Source organism: Dermacentor albipictus, chromosome 7 (genome assembly GCF_038994185.2).
Source record: "Dermacentor albipictus isolate Rhodes 1998 colony chromosome 7, USDA_Dalb.pri_finalv2, whole genome shotgun sequence".
Taxonomy (NCBI): Eukaryota; Metazoa; Arthropoda; class Arachnida; order Ixodida; family Ixodidae; genus Dermacentor; species Dermacentor albipictus.
Window position 1 is genome coordinate 90,619,330 of NC_091827.1, and position 19,395 is coordinate 90,638,724.

General features: G+C 47.8%; 1 protein-coding gene across 4 annotated transcripts in view; it reads right to left on the reverse strand.

Annotated features, from left to right (window-relative positions):
- Positions 1–18,058, reverse strand: part of LOC139048060 (protein toll-like) — a 38,158-nt gene extending 20,100 nt beyond the window's left edge. For 2 of the 4 annotated variants that reach the window (XM_070522442.1, XM_070522441.1), the window contains exon 1: positions 17,547–18,058. In XM_070522442.1, the coding sequence (XP_070378543.1) occupies positions 17,547–17,631 (85 nt within the window). In that variant the 5' untranslated portion in view covers positions 17,632–18,058. Of the gene's footprint in view, positions 1–16,749 lie in introns of all 4 variants that reach the window. The other 2 variants (XM_070522440.1, XM_070522439.1) reach the window with 2 other exon arrangements.
- Positions 18,059–19,395: the final 1,337 nt, after the last annotated feature.

Consider the following 19,395-nt stretch of genomic DNA (forward strand, 5'->3'; position numbering starts at 1 on the left):
GTACCGGCCCTTCGCATAGAACTGGCTTGTTAAGATAGCTCATGAGAATGAAGGCATGAAGAGGACTGTACGACGACGAAGCAGTGACAACTGTTGGATAGCGAAAAAGGAATAGCGTCAATGGAAAGAGAAAGAGCCACGCGATGAGAGCATCCTGATGTCCATGGGATAACGATTCTGAAATGATGACGATAATTTAACGGCTACACCATGACAACGACGGCACGAGGTTTTAAATAGGATGGCGACGAGAGTATGGCGACAAGGAGGTGACGTAGCTGCAATGCCAACGAGGGCGAGACCACGACGGCGTGACGATGAATGCCTTACAGCGACTATCTTACGACGACGCAGTGACGACGAAGGCATTAGAAGCAAGGCACAAGCACAATTGAATGACAATAGCATGAATACGCTAGAATAATTACAATTACAATTAAAATTAACTGTGGGGTTTCATGTTCCAAAGCCACGATCTGATTGTGAGGTGCGCCGTAGTGGCGGACTCCGGAAATTTGGACCACCTAGGTTTCTTTGACGTTCACCTTAACCTAAGTACACCGGTATTTTCGCCATTCGCCCGCATAGAAATGCGGCCGCCGTGGCCGGGATTCCATTCCCCGACCTCGTGATTAACACAATGAAAAGGATGACGACGATGAAGCGACGAAGGCCGTGGGACGACGATGGCATGAGGAAAATACAGTCACGTTTCTCCAGTGATTACGATGACAAAACGACAGCGTGACGATGACAGCCATTAAGACAATTGCAAGACGACGATGCAGCAAGACGTCGGTATAACAACGGTGACATAATAATGATTGAATGACGAAAGCTTGAATACGCTAGAATGAAGGCGAGAAAATTACAAAGGCGTTATAAAGACGACTACATGACGACAATGAGATTACATTTCTGAAGTAATCGTGATGGTAAAAACGCAGTTTCACAAGGAAAGCATGGCAACTATTATTGCATGACGATGACCGTGTGATGACGATAGCATGACGAGAGTCATATGACGACGCTAGAATGGCGAACATGGAACGACCAGCGCCACGTCATGACAACTACATAACGAATATAGGACGACGACTGTATGGTGGCGACACAAAGATGACGATGAAATGACAAAGATTTGCTGCTAATGGGATGACAACGAGCGTATGACCACGATGGCGTAAGGACTATTCTGTCATGACGACTATAACGACAATTGGTTCAAGAGATTCGGATGACGAAGCTGCAGTGATGGACAGAATTGACACAACAGTATCACCACGACGGTATGGCAACGAATGTCTGGTGTCGACAATTGTTCCAACGATGGGGACATAACGAGAGTCGCGCGAAAAGTCTGTAAAGGCGAGAATGCGCGATCACGATCTCGTCAGGGCCCCGATGACATGCCTAGTGGCCCAATCTATTGCAAAACTTGGGACACTAGGTCGTCGTAGAAGGCGTGACGACAACATAGTGACGATAGAGAGCATACAAAGCAAGAATGACGAAGATGGATTGGCCACGACAGCCTCACGACCTCGTGGACATAACTATAACGGTGAGGATAGATAGATAAATAGATAGATAGACAGACAGACAGACAGACAGACAGACAGACAGACAGACAGACAGACAGACAAACAGACAGATAGATAGATAGATAGATAGATAGATAGATAGATAGATAGATAGATAGATAGATAGATAGATAGATAGATAGATAGATAGATAGATAGATAGATAGATAGATAGATAGATAGATAGATAGATAGATAGATAGATAGATAGATAGATAGATAGATAGATTCAAAACGCCTGAACTAGGCAACGTATGTTAATCGCATTTAAAATGGGAAAATTCTCCTCGATGCGCAGTCTTTGAAAGTGTGTGCGCGTGCCCGTGCTTGAGTGCGTATGTGTGTTTGTATATGTTTGTGTGTGCACGTGCTTAGAGCATTCATATGTCCCGACCATCAGCAGTATTTGAATGTTTACTTGCCGTACCGCCACTCACAATATGTATATCAGTAGGTCTCGATTATATTTCTGCCGAGGCAGACATTCCAATTTATCAGATCATCAAAAGCCCGATAAGCGTTCGACCAACCCAAGCAGGGTTTTCGAAGCGCAGACACAAGAATGAAATATTGTTGGAAAATATTGTCAGGTTTATAGATTAGCATTTTCCCTGTATTCGCCCGCATGCCCTCTTTCGTGAATGCTTTGCGCGGAATCCCAGATGCACGCTCGGCTGCAGTCGGGGGTGGTTACTTTGGGGTTAGGTCACTATGCTTTGTGTGACGGAGATCTTCCAAGCTGAGAACGATTGTAAAAATATTTATTCGTACTACATCAAAACTGGCAGGAATCACGCATTTACATGATGGGTGCGCACCGAAAGTGGTAGGTTTGGGGAGGTAGGGTGAATGAATGGATGGTCTTTTTTATTAGCCTTCATGGACTGCTCAAGGGCAACAAAAAATTTGAAATATATGGCAATGGCCACATGGCCTACATCTCGTGCGGGCCAGTTAGAAAAGAGGGATGCGTTAGAATTATGTTTTATTTACCTGGGGCAGTTAGTAAACCTACATTTACCATACTGTTCACTCAGCAAGAAATATAACTGTAAATGTATGTTTTTTTTTCAATTCGCAGTTTTAGGCAAATACCATACCGTTACTCTTTTGAAGCCTTCAGCGTCCATAAATGGGACGAAATTTGTGCGAGCGTGCCTTCGCAATCGCTACACCGCAACGATATCTATAGTGCAAGGCATAGCACCGCTAACGGTGTCACGCTATGTGCATGTTTGTTATCTTTAAATGCGTAAGCACTTGTATGCTTACCCAACGAAAAAAAGCGATTCGTCCGTCCCGTAAGACGATCGCTTTCAAGATAGCGGTCAAAGCACCGAATGAATTCCACTTCGTGCTGCCTGTCGCTTCAACGCAAGCTACGCGGCGAGAACACAGAGTGCAACGAAGTTGTCATCCCTCGCCGCATTGAGCCCCTCCCGCCGATCGCCTTCAAGATTGGCACCCGCACGTCTCTCTTCGACGCGGACTCAATGGCGGGAACACATCGCACACGAGGCTGTCAGAAGTCGGCGCGCTCTGTCGCCATCGCAGACAACTCTCAAGATACGGCCCTCGCAGCCGTTGCGGACGCAGCCACTGCCGGAGTGCGGTTGATCTCTGTTCATAATGGTTCAACGCGGATGTATAAGGCGCTAAAGAGTGATAACGCCTTACAATGGTCAGAACGTCAACATCGCGCCTGGCGCCACCACCTATACAGTTTCCTTGAGTCATCAATTCACCTTGCGCCACCGTCGCCAGCCCTTGGTGTCGCCGCAGCGCTGTCGTTCTTATTAGTCGGATCAAATTTCGTAACATTAATATTGACACTGGGCTCCGTGGATGTGAGCAAGAAGAACAATGCTGACGGATATTTAGCCAACTGCCAGAGGAGTTTCTGGGAGCTGTCTCCTTGTACTCATTGCACCTTTACTATACGTTGACATTGATACGCAACAAAAATTGGTTAGTCAGCACCTGGTTAGTCCGCTCCCGTCGTCGCCGTGCCTTTTATCTCAGTTTTAGCTTTCAAGTTCAGTATAATACTAACCAGCCCAACGCAACAGGCAACTACTAATTACTTCCAGTCAATGTATCCTATCGTACTAACATACGGAGGAGGGACTTCGAGGTTAACAAAGAAGCCTCACAAGAAGCTAAGAACCGAGAAACGAGAGTGGAACTAAATATCTTAGGCGTAACCTTCAGAGACAGGCAGACAACGGTGTGTCGTCACACCGGCTTCGTTGTTCAATCCACGACAATCATTTTTCATCATTGTATCGTAATGAACCTCTCCTAAGTCGATCTGAATATACCGCCCTTGTCATGCCATCGTGGTCAATGCGTCTTCGTCAAACAGGTGCTACTGTGCATCCGTTATTATATCGTCATCTTCATGGTGTCGTGGTCGTGCCATCCTCATCCTTCCAGCTTCACCATTAACCTCCCGTTAGGCCTTCGTCATCACGCCATCGTCATAAACGAGCTTCCTTCTACGGACCTCGTCCCGCAGTTGTCGTTATACATTTCTCGAGCAAACGTCCTCACTGTGTAGTCGTCAAACAGTTATCGTCACGATTCGCAGTCACCATCGTCGTCATGCTGTCGTGGTCGTTCTATCATCCTCAATCTAACTTCGTCATCCGACTCTCGGCATGCCGTCGTCATAACTCCATCTTCGTCCCAGAGTAGTCGCCATACCGTTATCATCGTGCAGTCGTCGTCAAACTTTCGTTTCACGAACCTCATCGATTCAGCAATGCCGTCGTCATTATAGTGCTCCCGCTGTCATCGTTCCGTCTACGTGCTTCTTCAATAATCCTGTTGTCGTCCTTTATTCGTCAATATGCCGCTGTTGCCACGCCATCGTAGTCATTGCACCGGCATAAGACCATCGCCCTTAAGCACCGGTTGTCGTAGCGTTGACGTCACTCCGTCGTGCTTATGCCATTGCCTTCATTCCAGCTTTGCGATCCGGTTGTCGTGATACCGTCGCTCTCACGACAACGTCGCCATATACGTCTTCATCCCATTGTATTCACTCCGGCATCGTCATTCTGTCCTTGTTACACCATGGCCGTCTCGCCATCTTCACTAAGCCATCTTCATATCTTCCCCGTCGGTGGAGCATCCTCCGAGTGTCACGCCATCATGCCCATTAGCGAATTTAGCAAGCGAGTACTATAGCAAGGTTCACTGATATCGGAAACAAAGTACATCATATTACCACAAGCATAACATTTGTTTGTGTAGTGGGTTTGCCGCTCCTGCGGAAGCTGAGGCCGACAACGACGAAGACGCACTCTCAGTGAAGGTGCCGGAACAGAAACTGTCTGTTTCCATCAGAATAAACTTCATAGTTTTTGTCGTATATATACTAACGAGACTCTTGGAGACGCTGGGTAAGCTCTTCCATGCACTGTGACCGATAGGAAGCTCCCAACTTAGGTCGCAACACCTTCGACGCTGACCTCTGCGCAGATGGCGACAGCTAGGACTACCACCAGAATTGGACTGTATCTCAGCAAAGTGTATAACCGTGACAGCCAGTTCAACGAGCAGCCAGAGTGGAGAGGCCACCACTCCGTCTGCTCCGTGGATTTTAACGGTGACGCGTTCGAGGATGTTGAGGATTGGCAGGACCACTACATTCGAGTTGCCAGCGTCTATAACTGGGACGACCACCAGAACCTCCGGTATGTCTACTGTTGAATGAATGAATGAATGTGTGTTGTTTAGTGGCGCAAGGGCCAGGTGTGGCCAAAGAGCGCCATGACTTATAATGTTGGGTTAAGCGCTGATTTGTGAATGGCGATGGTGGGATGTAGCATGGCTGTAAAGTGGCCTAAAATCAATCCGTATCATAGAAGCGTAAAATGATATATGGAATAAAATTATTATAGTGATACATGTAGTTGTCTATGGAGATAGTATGCATGATAAATGACCATGGTGCTAAAATGCAAGAACATGGAAATAGCACCTGTGCCTCCGGGAGGCCTTTGAGCCCAAAAGCTGGGAGGCAGGTGCTTTCTCTTAATGCAGTTACCGCAGCCGAGACCTCACGTAAGAGACCGTGCTACGGACTTCCTGGTGATATAACATGAAAATTTTGCACATCTTTTAAAAATTCTAGCAAGGATTGATATTTAAAGAGCGGTTCTATGCCTATAATCATAAGAGGATGAAGTGGAATTTGTTGCCGGTGTGGTAATGGAAAATGCTTTTTTCTATTTGCGTCTAATTCAGTACATTGCAGCAGGATGTGAAGCACGGTAAGTGGCTCACCACATTTATCACACATGGGTGGATCGCCACCGGACAAGAGGTATGTGTGTGTGCTGTATGTGTGTCCTATCCTGAGTCTGCAAAGTGTCACTTCTGTATGGCGATTCTTTGATACCGGCGGCCAGTTACCAAGATACGGCTTGATAACATGTAGTTTATTTTCTGTTTGTGTGTCCCACAAGCGCTGCCGTAAGGCCCTTAACTTTTTTCTTATTGAGGGCTTGAGGTCCATTACAGGGACAGTCGTGGAAGTGTTGGAAGCGTTCGCGTGGACGGATGTGGCTAGCTGATCAGCCAAAACGTTTCCCTCTATCTCTCGGTGCCCCGGAACCCAGCAAACCACGATTTGCTGCTTGGATGCATAGGTGGTTAGTAATGCTGAGTACAGAGATACAATGATAGGGTTTTGATATTTTTTGACAGTTTTCAAAGAGTTTACGACGCTCAATGAATCTGTGTATATAACTGCCTTTGGGATATTATTTTCTTTAATGTGTTCAACGGCGGCCAATATCGCATAGGCCTCTGCAGTGAAAATGCTTGTGCTAGGATGCAGAACACCGTAAACCGAAAGGGATGGGCCGACGGCTGCGTAGGACACGCTAGAATAACACTTCGATGCGTCAGTAAAAAATTCAGGAGAGGAATATTTGTGCTGTAATTCTAGGAAGTGCATACGGATATGCGCGACAGGCGCGCGCTTTGTAACAGCTACGAAAGATGTATCACAGTGTATAGGTTGCCACTGCCAGGGCGGCGGCCGCATAACAGGGGGCATAAGGTGGTATTCAAGCAGTGGAACCCTTGTTTCTTCAGCTATGTCTCTAACACGCAGTGAGAAAGGCTTTGCCACTGTGGGCCGGTTGCGGAAAAGTTGAGAACTGAACAAATCATTTATAGTGGAATACGCGGGGTGGTCACTGTTTGCGTTCACTCTCAGAAAATACATGAACGACGAATATGTTCTCTGCAGATGAGTGACCACTCATCCGATTCAACGTAAAGGCTTTCCACTGGGCTTGTTCTAAAGGCCCCTGTTGATAGGCGAATTCCTAAGTGGTGTACAGGGTCTAGCATCTTCAGAGCAGTTGGAGTAGCCGACTGGTAAACTATGGCTCCATAGTCTAGTCGTGTGCGTATGAGGCTTTTATATAGGTTCATGAGACATTTTCTATCACTGCCCCAGGTTGTGCGTGACAGCACCTTTAAGATATTCATTGTTTTCATACATTTGTTTTTAAGATACTTTATGTGCTGTATAAAGGTTAATTTCGCGTCTAAGATTATGCCTAAGAATTTATGTTCCCTGTTTACGGGCAGACGCTCACCATGCAACACAATTTCAGGATCAGGGTGCAGGCCTCTTTTTCTAGAAAAAACGACACATGTGCTTTTTTGTGGGTTCAGCCTGAACCCGTTCTCATCAGACCATTTGGAGACATTGTTAAGACAAAGCTGGACCTGTCGCTCACAGATTGCGAGAGAACTTGATTGAAATCCTATCTGCACATCGTCAACATATGTTGAATAAAAGATGTTATGTGGTATGTGTAGACGGAGAGAATTCATTTTTACTATAAAGAGCGTGCAGCTGAGCACCCCGCCCTGCGGCACTCCAGTTTCCTGTACAAATTTCCGTGACAGAACATTGCCCACTCGAACACGGAATGTGCGATTAGACAGATAACTTTCGATAATATTGAACATATTACCGTGTATACCTAACTGTGAGAGGTCTCTCAGTATCCCAAAGCGCCACGTAGTGTCATATGCTTTCTCCATATCTAGGAATACTGATACGAAAAACTGCTTATGAACAAAAGCTTCACGGATACGTGCCTCGATACGTATGAGATGGTCATTGGTGGATCGACCCTCCCGAAACCCACACTGGTATGGGTCGAGTAATTTGTTTGATTCGAGGAAGTGTAGTAGGCGACAGTTAATCATTTTTTCGAAAACTTTGCAGAGGCAACTTGTTAATGCTATTGGTCTATAACTTGATACAGAGGAAGGATCCTTTCCGTGTTTTAGAATTGGAATTACAGTAGCCTCCTTCCAAACAGAGGGGATCTCGCCCGAAAACCATATAACATTGTAAAGGTAAAGGAGGGTTTTTTGTGTTTCGGAGGGTAGTTGTTTCAACATCTCATATATTACGCGGTCTGAGCCTGGGGCGGATGTATTACAATCATTCAGTGCTGCCTGCAGTTCTGCTATGGAGAATGGTTCGTTATACGCCACACTTTTATCACATTTTCTTTGTAACTTTTGCTGTTCTATTCGCGTTTTGTACTTTAGGAAGGTTTCGGAGTAGTGCGAGGAGCTTGATATGTATTCAAAATGTGCACCAAGAAAGTTGGCTTGATCTTCCAGGCTTTCTCCGTGGCTATTTACTAAAGGCAGGGAATATGTTTGTTGCCCATTGACTTTTTTCACTCTATTCCATACTTTGCTCTCATCTGTGTACGAGTTGATGCTTGCTATATACTTCGCCCAACTCTCTCGTCTTGCTTGTCGGCGCGTTCTCCTTGCCTGGGATTTGATATGTTTAAAGTTTTCCAGGTTTTCTGCTGTTGGAGAATCGCGAAGCATCTCCCACGCTTTGTTCTGGTCCCTCCGTGCTTGCCTACATGCATCGTTCCACAAGGGAACACGCCGTTTGGAACCCATGCCGCTCGCTTGAGTAATACATTTACATGCGACATCAAGTATAAAAGCTGTAAAATATGCAACAGCGTCATCTAAGGTTATACCGGACATCTCAGACCAGGTCATATGTGTAAGAGTGCGGTACTGCTCCCAATCGGCTGAGTCAACCTTCCACCGCGGTACCTGCTGAGGAAGTTGGGCTTGTTTCGGCGTAGTTAGGATTATTGGGAAGTGGTCACTCCCATACGGGTTGTTAAGCACATGCCATTTAAAATAGGGTAAAGTGTCGGCGATAAAATGCTAAGATCGATGGCAGAAAATGACTTGTTAGCCAGGTTAAAATACGTAGGCTCCTTTGTATTCAAGAGGCATGCTCCAGAGGAGAAAAGCATCTGTTCAATGACGCGACCTCGCGCATCACAGCGTGGATCGCCCCACAAACTACTGTGGGCATTAAAATCACCGAGAATCATATAGGGTTCTGGGAGCTCATCTATTAATGATTCTAAATCGCGTCTGTGAAGCTGATAATGTGGTGGTATGTACAAAGAGCAGATGGTAATGAGTTTATTTAAAAGTATGGTTCGAACGGCCACGGCCTCAAGGGCCCTTTGGAGCTTTAAAAGCTGACACGCTACACTTCTGTCAGCAATAATGGCTACACCGCCAGATGATGCGACAGCATCCTCGCGGTCTTTGCGAAATGTAACATACTTTTGGAGAAAGTGTGTGTGTATAGATTTTAAATGTGTTTCCCGTAAACACAGCACTTTTGGACTGTGTTTGTGGATGGGTTCTTGTACATCATCTAGGTTTCTAAGAAGACCTCTAATGTTCCATTGAATTATTTGTGTATCCATATTGGAGGTGAATAGGTGCTGTGTGTACGGAAATGAAAATTATGCCTTAAATTACAGAGCTCTTTCGAGGCCCTGTAATTGGGGTTTTGCCCTTTCTGGAGCGTTCGAGGGAGCCTCGCCGCTCCTTAGGCGCGTGGCGCGCCGTGAGGACATGTGAAGTGTCCATTGCCTCTTGCGAGGCGCCGGACACATGCTTTTGCGAGCGAGAAGTTTTCTGTGAGGGTCCTGCCTCGGAAGGCAAGACCCCTGCGCCCACCAGCCCGGAGGTCGGTGGGGCTCCCTGAGGGATCTGGCTGCGCCGGTTGTTGCCAGCGCTGGACGGGGCCGGGGAGGTTGGGGTAGCCTCGGCTGCGCCCACCTCCGTGGTCGTTGGCCCCGCCTGCTGTGGTGGCGTAGCAGCGTTAGCTGCAGTCGCCGAGGGGGCGGATGGCGTCACTGCCGCCTCACTGGGTGTGGGACGGACAGCCGCCGGAGGCCGTTGTGGCGCTGCCCCCTGACGCGCCACTTCGGCAAAGGTGTGCTTTGGCAGGAAAGATACCCGCCTGCGTGCTTCTTTGAAACTTATGTTTTCTTTTACTTTAATCGGAACTATTTCCTTTTCTTTCTTCCAAGATGGGCACGACCGCGAGTATGCAGCGTGCTCGCCTTCACAGTTTACGCAGTGGAGAGAGTTTTCACAAGATTCAGAGGTGTGCTCATGAGCACTGCATTTAGCGCAGGTTTGGCGGCCTCGGCATCTCTGTGAGCTGTGACCGAAACGCTGGCATTTAAAACAACGCAGGGGATTAGGAACATACGGGCGAACTCGGAGCTTGATATACCCGGCCTCGATGGACTCGGGCAGAACACTTGTGCCAAAAGTAAGTATCAGATGTTTGGTCTGTATTTCCTTATTATCACGCCTCATCTTAATTCGCTTAACATTTATGGCATTCTGCTCACTGAAGCCCTCCAAGAGCTCAGCCTCAGTCAGCTCCAAGAGATCATCATCAGAGACTACGCCACGGGTGGTATTCATGGTACGATGAGGAGTTACGGTTACTTTGGCGTCACCAAATGAAACTAGATTGGGTAGCTTTTCATATTGTTTCTGGTTGCGGAGTTCCAAGAGGAGATCGCCGCTTGCCATCCTGGATGCTTTATAACCTGTACCAAAAACTTGGGTAAGAGACTTGGACACTAGGAATGGTGACATTGCTCGCACGGGTTTGTCTGGTGTTTCGGAGTGCACTACATGGAAACGAGGAAAAGTTTCTTTTTGACGGGCGAAAAATTCGAAGACATCATCGGTGCGCCCCCTCTTGAGGGAGCGATCAGGTAAGGGGGGAAAAGAAGAAGCCATAAGAGATTGTAATTTCGGCAGTAACGCCAGCCACCCACCGTGGAGTCCTACAAGGGGACGTTGCAGGACCTGTGAAACACGGCCTGCAAACGCCAGCTGTACATTACCACTATAACCAAATATGATATAACCTAGGCTGGCTATTCACACAAGGTTAACCCTTGCTGCCTGGAAAAATCGGAAGTAAACGGAAGCTAGGAGAAGACAGGAAAGATGAAAAGTGAGGGAAAGACGAAGACTAGAGGAAGAGAGAGACAGGAAAAGGCAACTACCGATTTCCCCCGGGTGGGTCAGTCCGGGGGTGCCGTCTACGTGAAGCAGAGGCCAAAGAGGTGTGTTGCCTCCGCCGGGGGGCCTTAAAGGTCCGAGCACCCGGCATCGGCTCAACCTCCAGGATCCCCCTTTCCCCGGACACGGCTAAGCCGCGCACGGCTACGCGCGGGAGGGTCCAACCCTCGTGTGCTCGGGTCCGATGTCTACTGTTCCCTCAAGGATTCGGCGCGCATATGGTTCGAAAACCATGAAGCTGGTTTGGCAACCTGGCAAGAATTTTCTAGCCGGCTCCGCAATATCTGCGGAAGTTCATACCGCAAGGAGCAAGCAGACCGTGCTCTCAATTCCGGGAATCAATGAACAAATGAGAGTGTCGCCATGTTCGTTGAGGATAAGTCACAGCTGTTCCGGCATGCTCATTCCGGAATGGCAGAAGAAAGTATGCTTATTGATGCGGGGCGTGAAATATAAGTTGTTCGCAGGTCCAGTAGACAAGCCACCAGGTACCGTAGCTGAATTCTGCAACGACAATAACGATGGAGCGTATGCTACCACAGCAGTCATCGCACTCCAAGCGCCCGAACAACTACACATCTCTCGGCAACAGAGCTGCAACAAGTTCATGCATTGTCTCCTCAGTCCAACGTGACTACTATAAGTGATGTGATCGCAAGAGGTTAGGCAGCTGGTAAAACCGCTGGCCATGCCGCCAGTTGGAGCCCGTCTCCTAATGTACGCCGAAGACAAGATATCCTATGCCAGTAGTCGCCTATACCACCCGCCAACTCACGCAACCGACGGCACAGCCCTTCTTTAGCCCTCAATACTTTTCCAGCCCTGTGCCTTCCGCAAGCCCAAGTCTAAACGAGCGGAAATCCAGTGTTTGCCACACTAAAGACAATCTGCCACATTGTTACCAATGTGGTGAAGCAGGTCACCTATACCGCGAAGCACATACCACCAGGTGGGCCTTCCTGGGTTTCGCCCAGACGCACGTCGACACCATGACAGTGAGTGTCCCCGAGCTATTGTAGAGTACTTCGCGAGCCACCAGTCCCCACCTCTTCCGCGTCGTCAGTCCCGCTCTCCATCTCCTACACGTTCTACGTTACCTAGGCAACACTTGGCGTTGCTCAAGGCACTGGGGGCAGATTCATTAGGCCCCCAAGCCTATGCTGAAGAAACTAGGAGCAGCTACTTCCGGGAATGAGGCCACTTTCGATAGATCTATAAAGCATCCTCATACCCGGATACGTTAGCCGACCACCAACGATTCTCTTTCACCGCCGTACGCCATCGACTACAAAAATGTTTTGGCAGACATCTCCATTCAAGTCCACATCTACCCGGTCACTGCTCTCATGGACCCCGACGCCAATTATTCGGTTTTGGGTGCCGAACTAGCTGCTGAACTGAGAACGGTCACAATGCCATGGCACGGACCAAGCCTTCGGACAGCAGGTGGTCATCCCTTGATGACGCTGATTTGGAAATGCACCGACAGGCTCAAAATGCGTGAGTCAACGTAAGTTCCTTAGTTTACCGCGTTGTGCGAGTGCTTACTGAAAGTGACCCTTGGGATATATTTCTCCTTCGCGAGCATGATGCTGTTACTTTCTGAAGCTGATCATAACGTTTACCGACAAATGTGTCCCGGTGCTGCAAGATATTAACTCGCGCAAGACATAACTGCGTGTTTTTTATGACACTGTGACACTTCCGCCGTGAATTGGCATGTTTGTAACTGTTGAAAGCGACTACGGCCATAACAGCAGCATAGCTGAAGCAAACCTGTCGGTGTTCTTGGCTCGGCAAGGTTGTGTCGCCCGCGGCGTTATTCCACAGAACCACCGAATGTCTCAGCTTTGAGAGACGGACTTCAGCGGCGAGTACCAACACCTGGCAAAGCGAACGGCCATTGCTCACTTTGAAGATATTAGGGATGCAATAGGTTTTACGCTTACCGAGCTTTCTGCAACCGCCAAGAGTGACACCGCGGCTGTCAGTGCAGTCAATGTAAATTCTGAGCTCTCAACCCCACAGAAAGAGCCAATGCAAAGTATTTTATGCATGTTAAACGATTGTTTCGTATCAACGTCAAAAGTAACACGGACCCCCATTGCGAAGCACCGTACACAGACCAGACCGAACGTTCCGTGCGTAAGCACGCCTACTGCGAGTCACAAAAGCAGCAAGAGGCGATTCGTTGTCAAATTAAGCAAATTGTTGACGACGACGTAATTTAGCCCTCAACCAGCCAATGGGTGTCCCTCGTTGTACTTCTCAAGAAGGAGGACGGCACTCTTCGGTTTTGTGTGCATTACCGCGAATTGAACAGGGTGACAAAAAAAAAAGGTGTATGCCCTGTTCCCCGCATAGATGACTCTTCAGACCGTCTACATGCCCGATACTCTTCCACAATGGATTGACGCAGCGGATAGTGGCAGATAGAAGTTGATGAACGAGATCGCGAAAAGACTGCTTTCGTAACCCCTGATGGCCTGTACGAATTTAGGGTGCTGTCCTTCGAATTATAATCAGCTCCCGCGCGACCTTTCAAAGGATGATGGACACCGTGCTTTCAGGTCTCAATTGGGAATCATCTCGCCTACTCAGACGACATCATTGTTTTTTCTCGGAAGTTTGAACAACACTTGCAGCGACTTCAGTTCGTGTTCTTTGCAATTCGATCTGCAAGACTGTCATTAAAACCTCAGAAATGCGATTTTGGTTATCCAGAACTGAAGTCCCAAGCCACGTTGTTAGTACTGAAGGTGTTTGGCGAGACCAAGAAAAAGAGTATACATGCTGCCGAATTTACACCACGAGCCAACAAAATAGATGTCCTTCGCTTCTTGGGCCGCTGCTCATGCTACAGACGCTTTGTGGAGAATATTTCCACGATCGCAGAACCCCTCACACTTTTTGCAATGGAGGAAATTCCGTTTGTTTGGGGTCCCGAACAGAGACTGGCCTTCTCCGTGTTTCAGTGGTGCCCCCAGACAACGCCCTTACTTGCACACTTTGATGCAGATGCGGACACTAAACCGCACACTGATGCTTGCAACATCGGCCTCGGTGCAGTCCTCATGCTACAACAACATGTCGTTGAACGTGCTATCACTTACGCTAGCCGCACTTTAACCTATGCAGAAACTAACTACTCTACCACTGAAAAGGAACGCTTAGCTGTCTGTGTGATAGCTATGTTTCGGCCATATTTATACGCTCGTCCGTTCAGAGTGGTTACTGACCATCATGCGCTTTGTTGGCTAGCGAATTTCAAAGACCCTTCAGGACGTCTTGCCAGGTGGCGCCTTCGTCCACAAAAATTTCATGCAACAATCGTCTACAAGTCTGGCCCAAGGCACACTTACGCTGACTCTCTTTTATATGCTCCACTTGCAACGGTGTCAAGTGATGCTGATGATGACGGTCGTTTCCTTTGCACTGTTAATATATCTGACTTCGCTTGGCCACAGCGAGATGATTTAGAACTCGGGCAACTTATCGACTATCTTGAAGGCCAAAGTTCGCATCCTCCACGGACATTTACACGTTCACCATCTTCCTTCTGTCGCCCCAACAATGTCTTGTATAAAAAGAATGGGACATCTCGTCGTTCCATCCGTGCTGGTTGCCGATATTATGTCCGCCTGCCATGATGAGCCCTCTCCAGGTTATTTCGGATTCGCGTGTACCTTGGACCGAATTCAACAACCCTACTACTGGCCTAAGCTTCCTGAGGGAGACAAGCATTACGTGAAAACTTGCCGCGACTGCCTGCGCTGAAAGACTGCAGTTCAGAGCCCAGTAGGTATTCTGAAGCCTGTTTCACCACCAACACAAGGATTTCTACAAATCGGCATGGTCTTGCTCGGGTCATTCCTTAAGTCTTTTGCTGGCAACCGCCGTATCGTGGTTGCTACTGATTACGTGACGCGAAACTGGAGCCTTCCAGCGAGCCGCTACCAGTGACGTTGCGCACTTTTCCATCTACAACATGGTCATCTCGTATGGCGCTTCAGAAGTAGTCATTACAAATCGTGGTACAGATTTCACAACTCAGATGATGCATTATGTCACGATGCTTAGTGGTACAGCTCATCGCCGCGCCACTGCGTACCGGCCAGAGACCAACGGCCTTACAGAGACGGTAAATAAGGCAATCGCTGGCATGTTGCCATGTATGTCGACAGAGAATACAAGGACTGGGACGATGTTTTGCCTTGCGTTACATTCGCATACAACACTGCTGCTCAAGAAAGTACTGAGTTCACTCCTTCCCGTTTGCTCCACGACCGCGAGTCAACAACCATGGTAGACATAATGCCCTTCCCCGAACAATAGGACATTACCATTTACGTGGAGGAATTTACCCTGCTCGCAGAGGCAGCTCGCAAGCTTGCACGCGAGCGAGTCCACAATCAGGAATCCATAGGCCCCAGAGGTATAACGCTCGCCGTCGCATAGTACTCTATGAAGCCCGTGATCAAATTCGGATCTGGACCCTTATTCACTAATCCGACCGGTCGGTAATGTAACTGCGCCGCTACTTCGGCCGCTACAGTCAGCGAGCTGAACTACGAAGTTCTCCCTGAAGACACGAGTTGGCGATTCCATCGCGCGCAACGTATGGATATTATCCATGTTTCCATGATAGAAACCGTATCACTCACGTTGACGAGGCCATTCTCACTTCCACGCCCTTTCATCCCACTTGTGTGACAGTTTCCTCTCCACAAGCTTTATCAGCGTTGACATGTAAGTGTTTTTTTTTCTCTGTTTCGCACGTGAATCATCGAGACGATGCTTTCTGTAAGGGGGTAATGACATGACCGCAACACTTGGCTCTATAGTGAGTTTGCCGCTTCTGCAGAAGGTGAGGCCTACGATGACCAAGACGCACTCTCAGTTAGGGTATGGAAACTTAATAGCTTTAGTCATATATTTAGTAATGTGACTGTGTATATCCGAAGCAAGGAATGTCTCAGAATAAATAATACAGATATTAAAAAAATGTGGTTTAAGCAGCATTGCGCATGACTACATTGCTTGAATGCTAATTGCATTACCATCGAGAGTCATCTTGATATTGGTTCTGGCGTAATATTTTTTCTATTCCGCCCATGATTTTCTGAATTTGAACACTTTCTTCGTTCGCCTTAAAATTACAGGCCACTAATATATATTCTTGACATGAAGTAGCTCATACTGTAAGCTTTCTGTGGCACAAGTTTTCATATGGTTTTCGCCTTATCATATTATGTTTCATGCATGAAGTAGGCTAGTCGACACGCGGGATGGACATAGCGTGTGTCCCACGGAAATATTCCTGCGAAATTTGGTGGTACAAACAGTAAGGCCTAAGTTATGAAGAAATAATATTGAAACTCGTCTATAACGTCTTGCGTCTGCCCGCACTTATGTACGAGCGCTTGACTTGGTCAACAGCAAAAGCTTACGCACCACGGGTTCCAATAAAATGTTGATTGTCGGAGGAGCATTTTATGGAATCCCACGGAACCACACTTACTAGCAGAATCTGGAAGTCAGAATACGGTGCGGCATTGGGAGGCTCGGGACATATTAAGCTTTTTATCAGAGCCCGTGCTTTGAAAAATCTTTTTGCCGACTCTACACGACTTCCTTATTGTTCAGCTACATTAATACTTTAAAGTCTGCCTGTTGCTAGTGCGCGAATCATTTATGAGCTATAAAAGCTTATATGAGACTAGTGGCTCACCTCCAATTGGGGCAGGTCATTGAACGCTCCTTCCATAGAAGAAATGCGGTTAACTTGAAGTTCCACTTTCTTCAGCAATCTTGTTTTCATGAAAAGGTTTGGCGGTAGCTTGTGTATATTATTGTGTGACAACGCCACATAGCGGAGTTTGGGTAAGCCGTACAGATATTCCTCGTCGATTGTCTCTATTTCGTTGAAGCTGAGATCCAGTAACCACAGTTTTGAAAAAGTAAGCATTCCTTGAAGATGCTTGATGGGGTTCCTCTGTATGATGAGCTTTCGAAGACGCTTTGCAGCGGCCAAACCAAGGGGAACACTTTGCAGTTCATTTTCATACAGCCGCATAGATGACAAGGTCGTCATAGCACGTGCGACTGCTTCCCCGATGTCGCGTAGACTGCAATTAAATATGCGTACCGATGAAATCGAGCTCTTGGCGAACCACGAGGCTTGCAACTCAGTGATATTGAAATTCACCAAGATGAGCTTGTTGATGTAGACTCCCTGTAGATTTTGCATCTCGGCATTTAATTCGTTACCTACGAATCTGGCGTAGCATTTGACCTTAGGGCCGTTTCTATTCCATGAGCACGAACAGCGGGTTAGGGCAGGGCATCGGGTGTTAGCTTCCCAGAGACTAAAGGCCTCTGATAAATACATTGCGAATGCCAGTATAAATACTAAGCACAGCTTTCGCTCATTGCATGAGTCTGTTGTGGACCCCGGATACATTTCCATAACACTTTCCGTTTAACTCATCGCAGAATACGCTTCACATGATAATGAATAGGACTCACCGCTTGTTCGTGGCATAGTAGGTGGACATGGTTTCGGCACAGCTAATTCCAGCACAGTGCCGGACAAAGCACCACTTGTACACATCGCTTATACTTCTTGGAAAACAGCATTACTAATGGCGCCGCGAGCTTACCAAAATAAACCTGCCCCATTTTCGCTAATTGTACGAAAATAAACCTCATCAATTTACTAACGTCGCCTGGTCCTTTTGATGAAGACGTCGTTTTGCGACACTAATGCCCCTTGCTGAAGTCTTCAGTGTCACGGGCGTGACGCAACTCTTCGTTTACATTTCCCGAAAAGCGCAGAAAATGCACCTCGCCATAAGGAACTTAGCTATTCGGTGGCTTCAGAAGCACACAGACGTGCCACTTCGTTCGTTTGAACATGCCGAGCTCCCAATCACATATTACGATTGAAATCTTGGAGGACGTCGCAGGCTTTTTCTTTCTGGGTGGATTCTGCTCGCTCGCACTAAAGAGACACCGCAGTGTCGGCCGAATAAACAGTCCTCGACGCGAATGCCCATTCGGTTGAGACAACAAGGAGAGTGGCAACGCTGTTATCAACGCTGTCAAATTAAAAGGAAGGGCATCCTGCGGATGTCTGGGAAGTTGTGGCCGGATGCAGCTGCATCGCTGCAGTTGATAACATATGCAGAGTCAGCCCTTGCGCCAAGCTCAGAGTTCTCAAAGTCACACTAAAGGCAAATATTAAGTGAAGCTTAAGTGGTACATTAGCGCTTGATAATCTCTAAGGCGTCAATATTGCCAAGGGGATCAAAGTAGCAATATGGGATAGGAAATTGTATTGACAAAATATAAACAGAGAGAGACGGCTGCAGGCTAGATGGCTGGACAACAATACGAGCGCATCTCTGATCGTCATCTTCACCGTCTTTCTGACGCATTCTTCCACGCTCGGCAGGATGCATGATGCAGTGCGCGGGAATAACGCGTAACATAGAAGCCCCGCTGGCGAGGGCGCCGTCTCGGCGCTTATGGAGCAGCAGAATCGTGTGCGGCAGCATAAGGTTTCCGCCACGAGACGTGCACGATATTAGCGGCGGACGCGGAAGACGATCACCTATCTAAGGGAGCGATCTTGTACGTGATGTCAGCGATCTGGTGTAGGACCTTCTAAGACTCGGAGTAGCGGGAAAGAAGGTTGAACGACAAGCCAACGTAGCGTAATTTCGTGCGGAGAAGGGCCATAGAGCCCGGAGAGTAATTAGCGAATCTGAGATGGCGATCGTAGCGGGCCTTCTGGGCCAGCTGGCAGCCATAAAGGCGATCCATGGCCATCTGGCGAGCCGTTGCAGTCTGAGAAGCTGCATCGCTGGCGTAGTCTGTAACAGGGTGCACAGATGATGGTAAAAGAGTCTCGAACTGCAATGTGGGATGGCGGCCAAACAAGAGATGAAAGGGGGAAAAGCCAGTGGTGTCATCGCATGACGAGTTGTAGGTAAATGTCACATAAGGCAAGGCGCTGTCTCCTCACGGTAGTCTGAGAAAACGTACATAAAGAACGTTGTGGTCAGTGTGCGGTTGAGGCGCTCGCTAAGCCCATTGGTTTGCAGATGGTATGTAGGCAGTGATTAGCTTGTGACGTATGGAACACTAACGAAAGCTGTCGTCGACGACTTGCGACAGAAATGAGCAACTACGTTTGGTCAGCAGCTGTCGAGGAGCTCCGTGGTGAAGTATAACGTGCTAAAGGAGAAATTCCGCAAGTTGAGTGGCACAGCTTGTCTGCAGCGCCCCCGTGATAGCGTATCGTGTCGCGTAGTCCGTAGCTACGGCAATCCACTTGTTCCCAGTCAGAGGTATTATGAGTGGCCCGATGAAA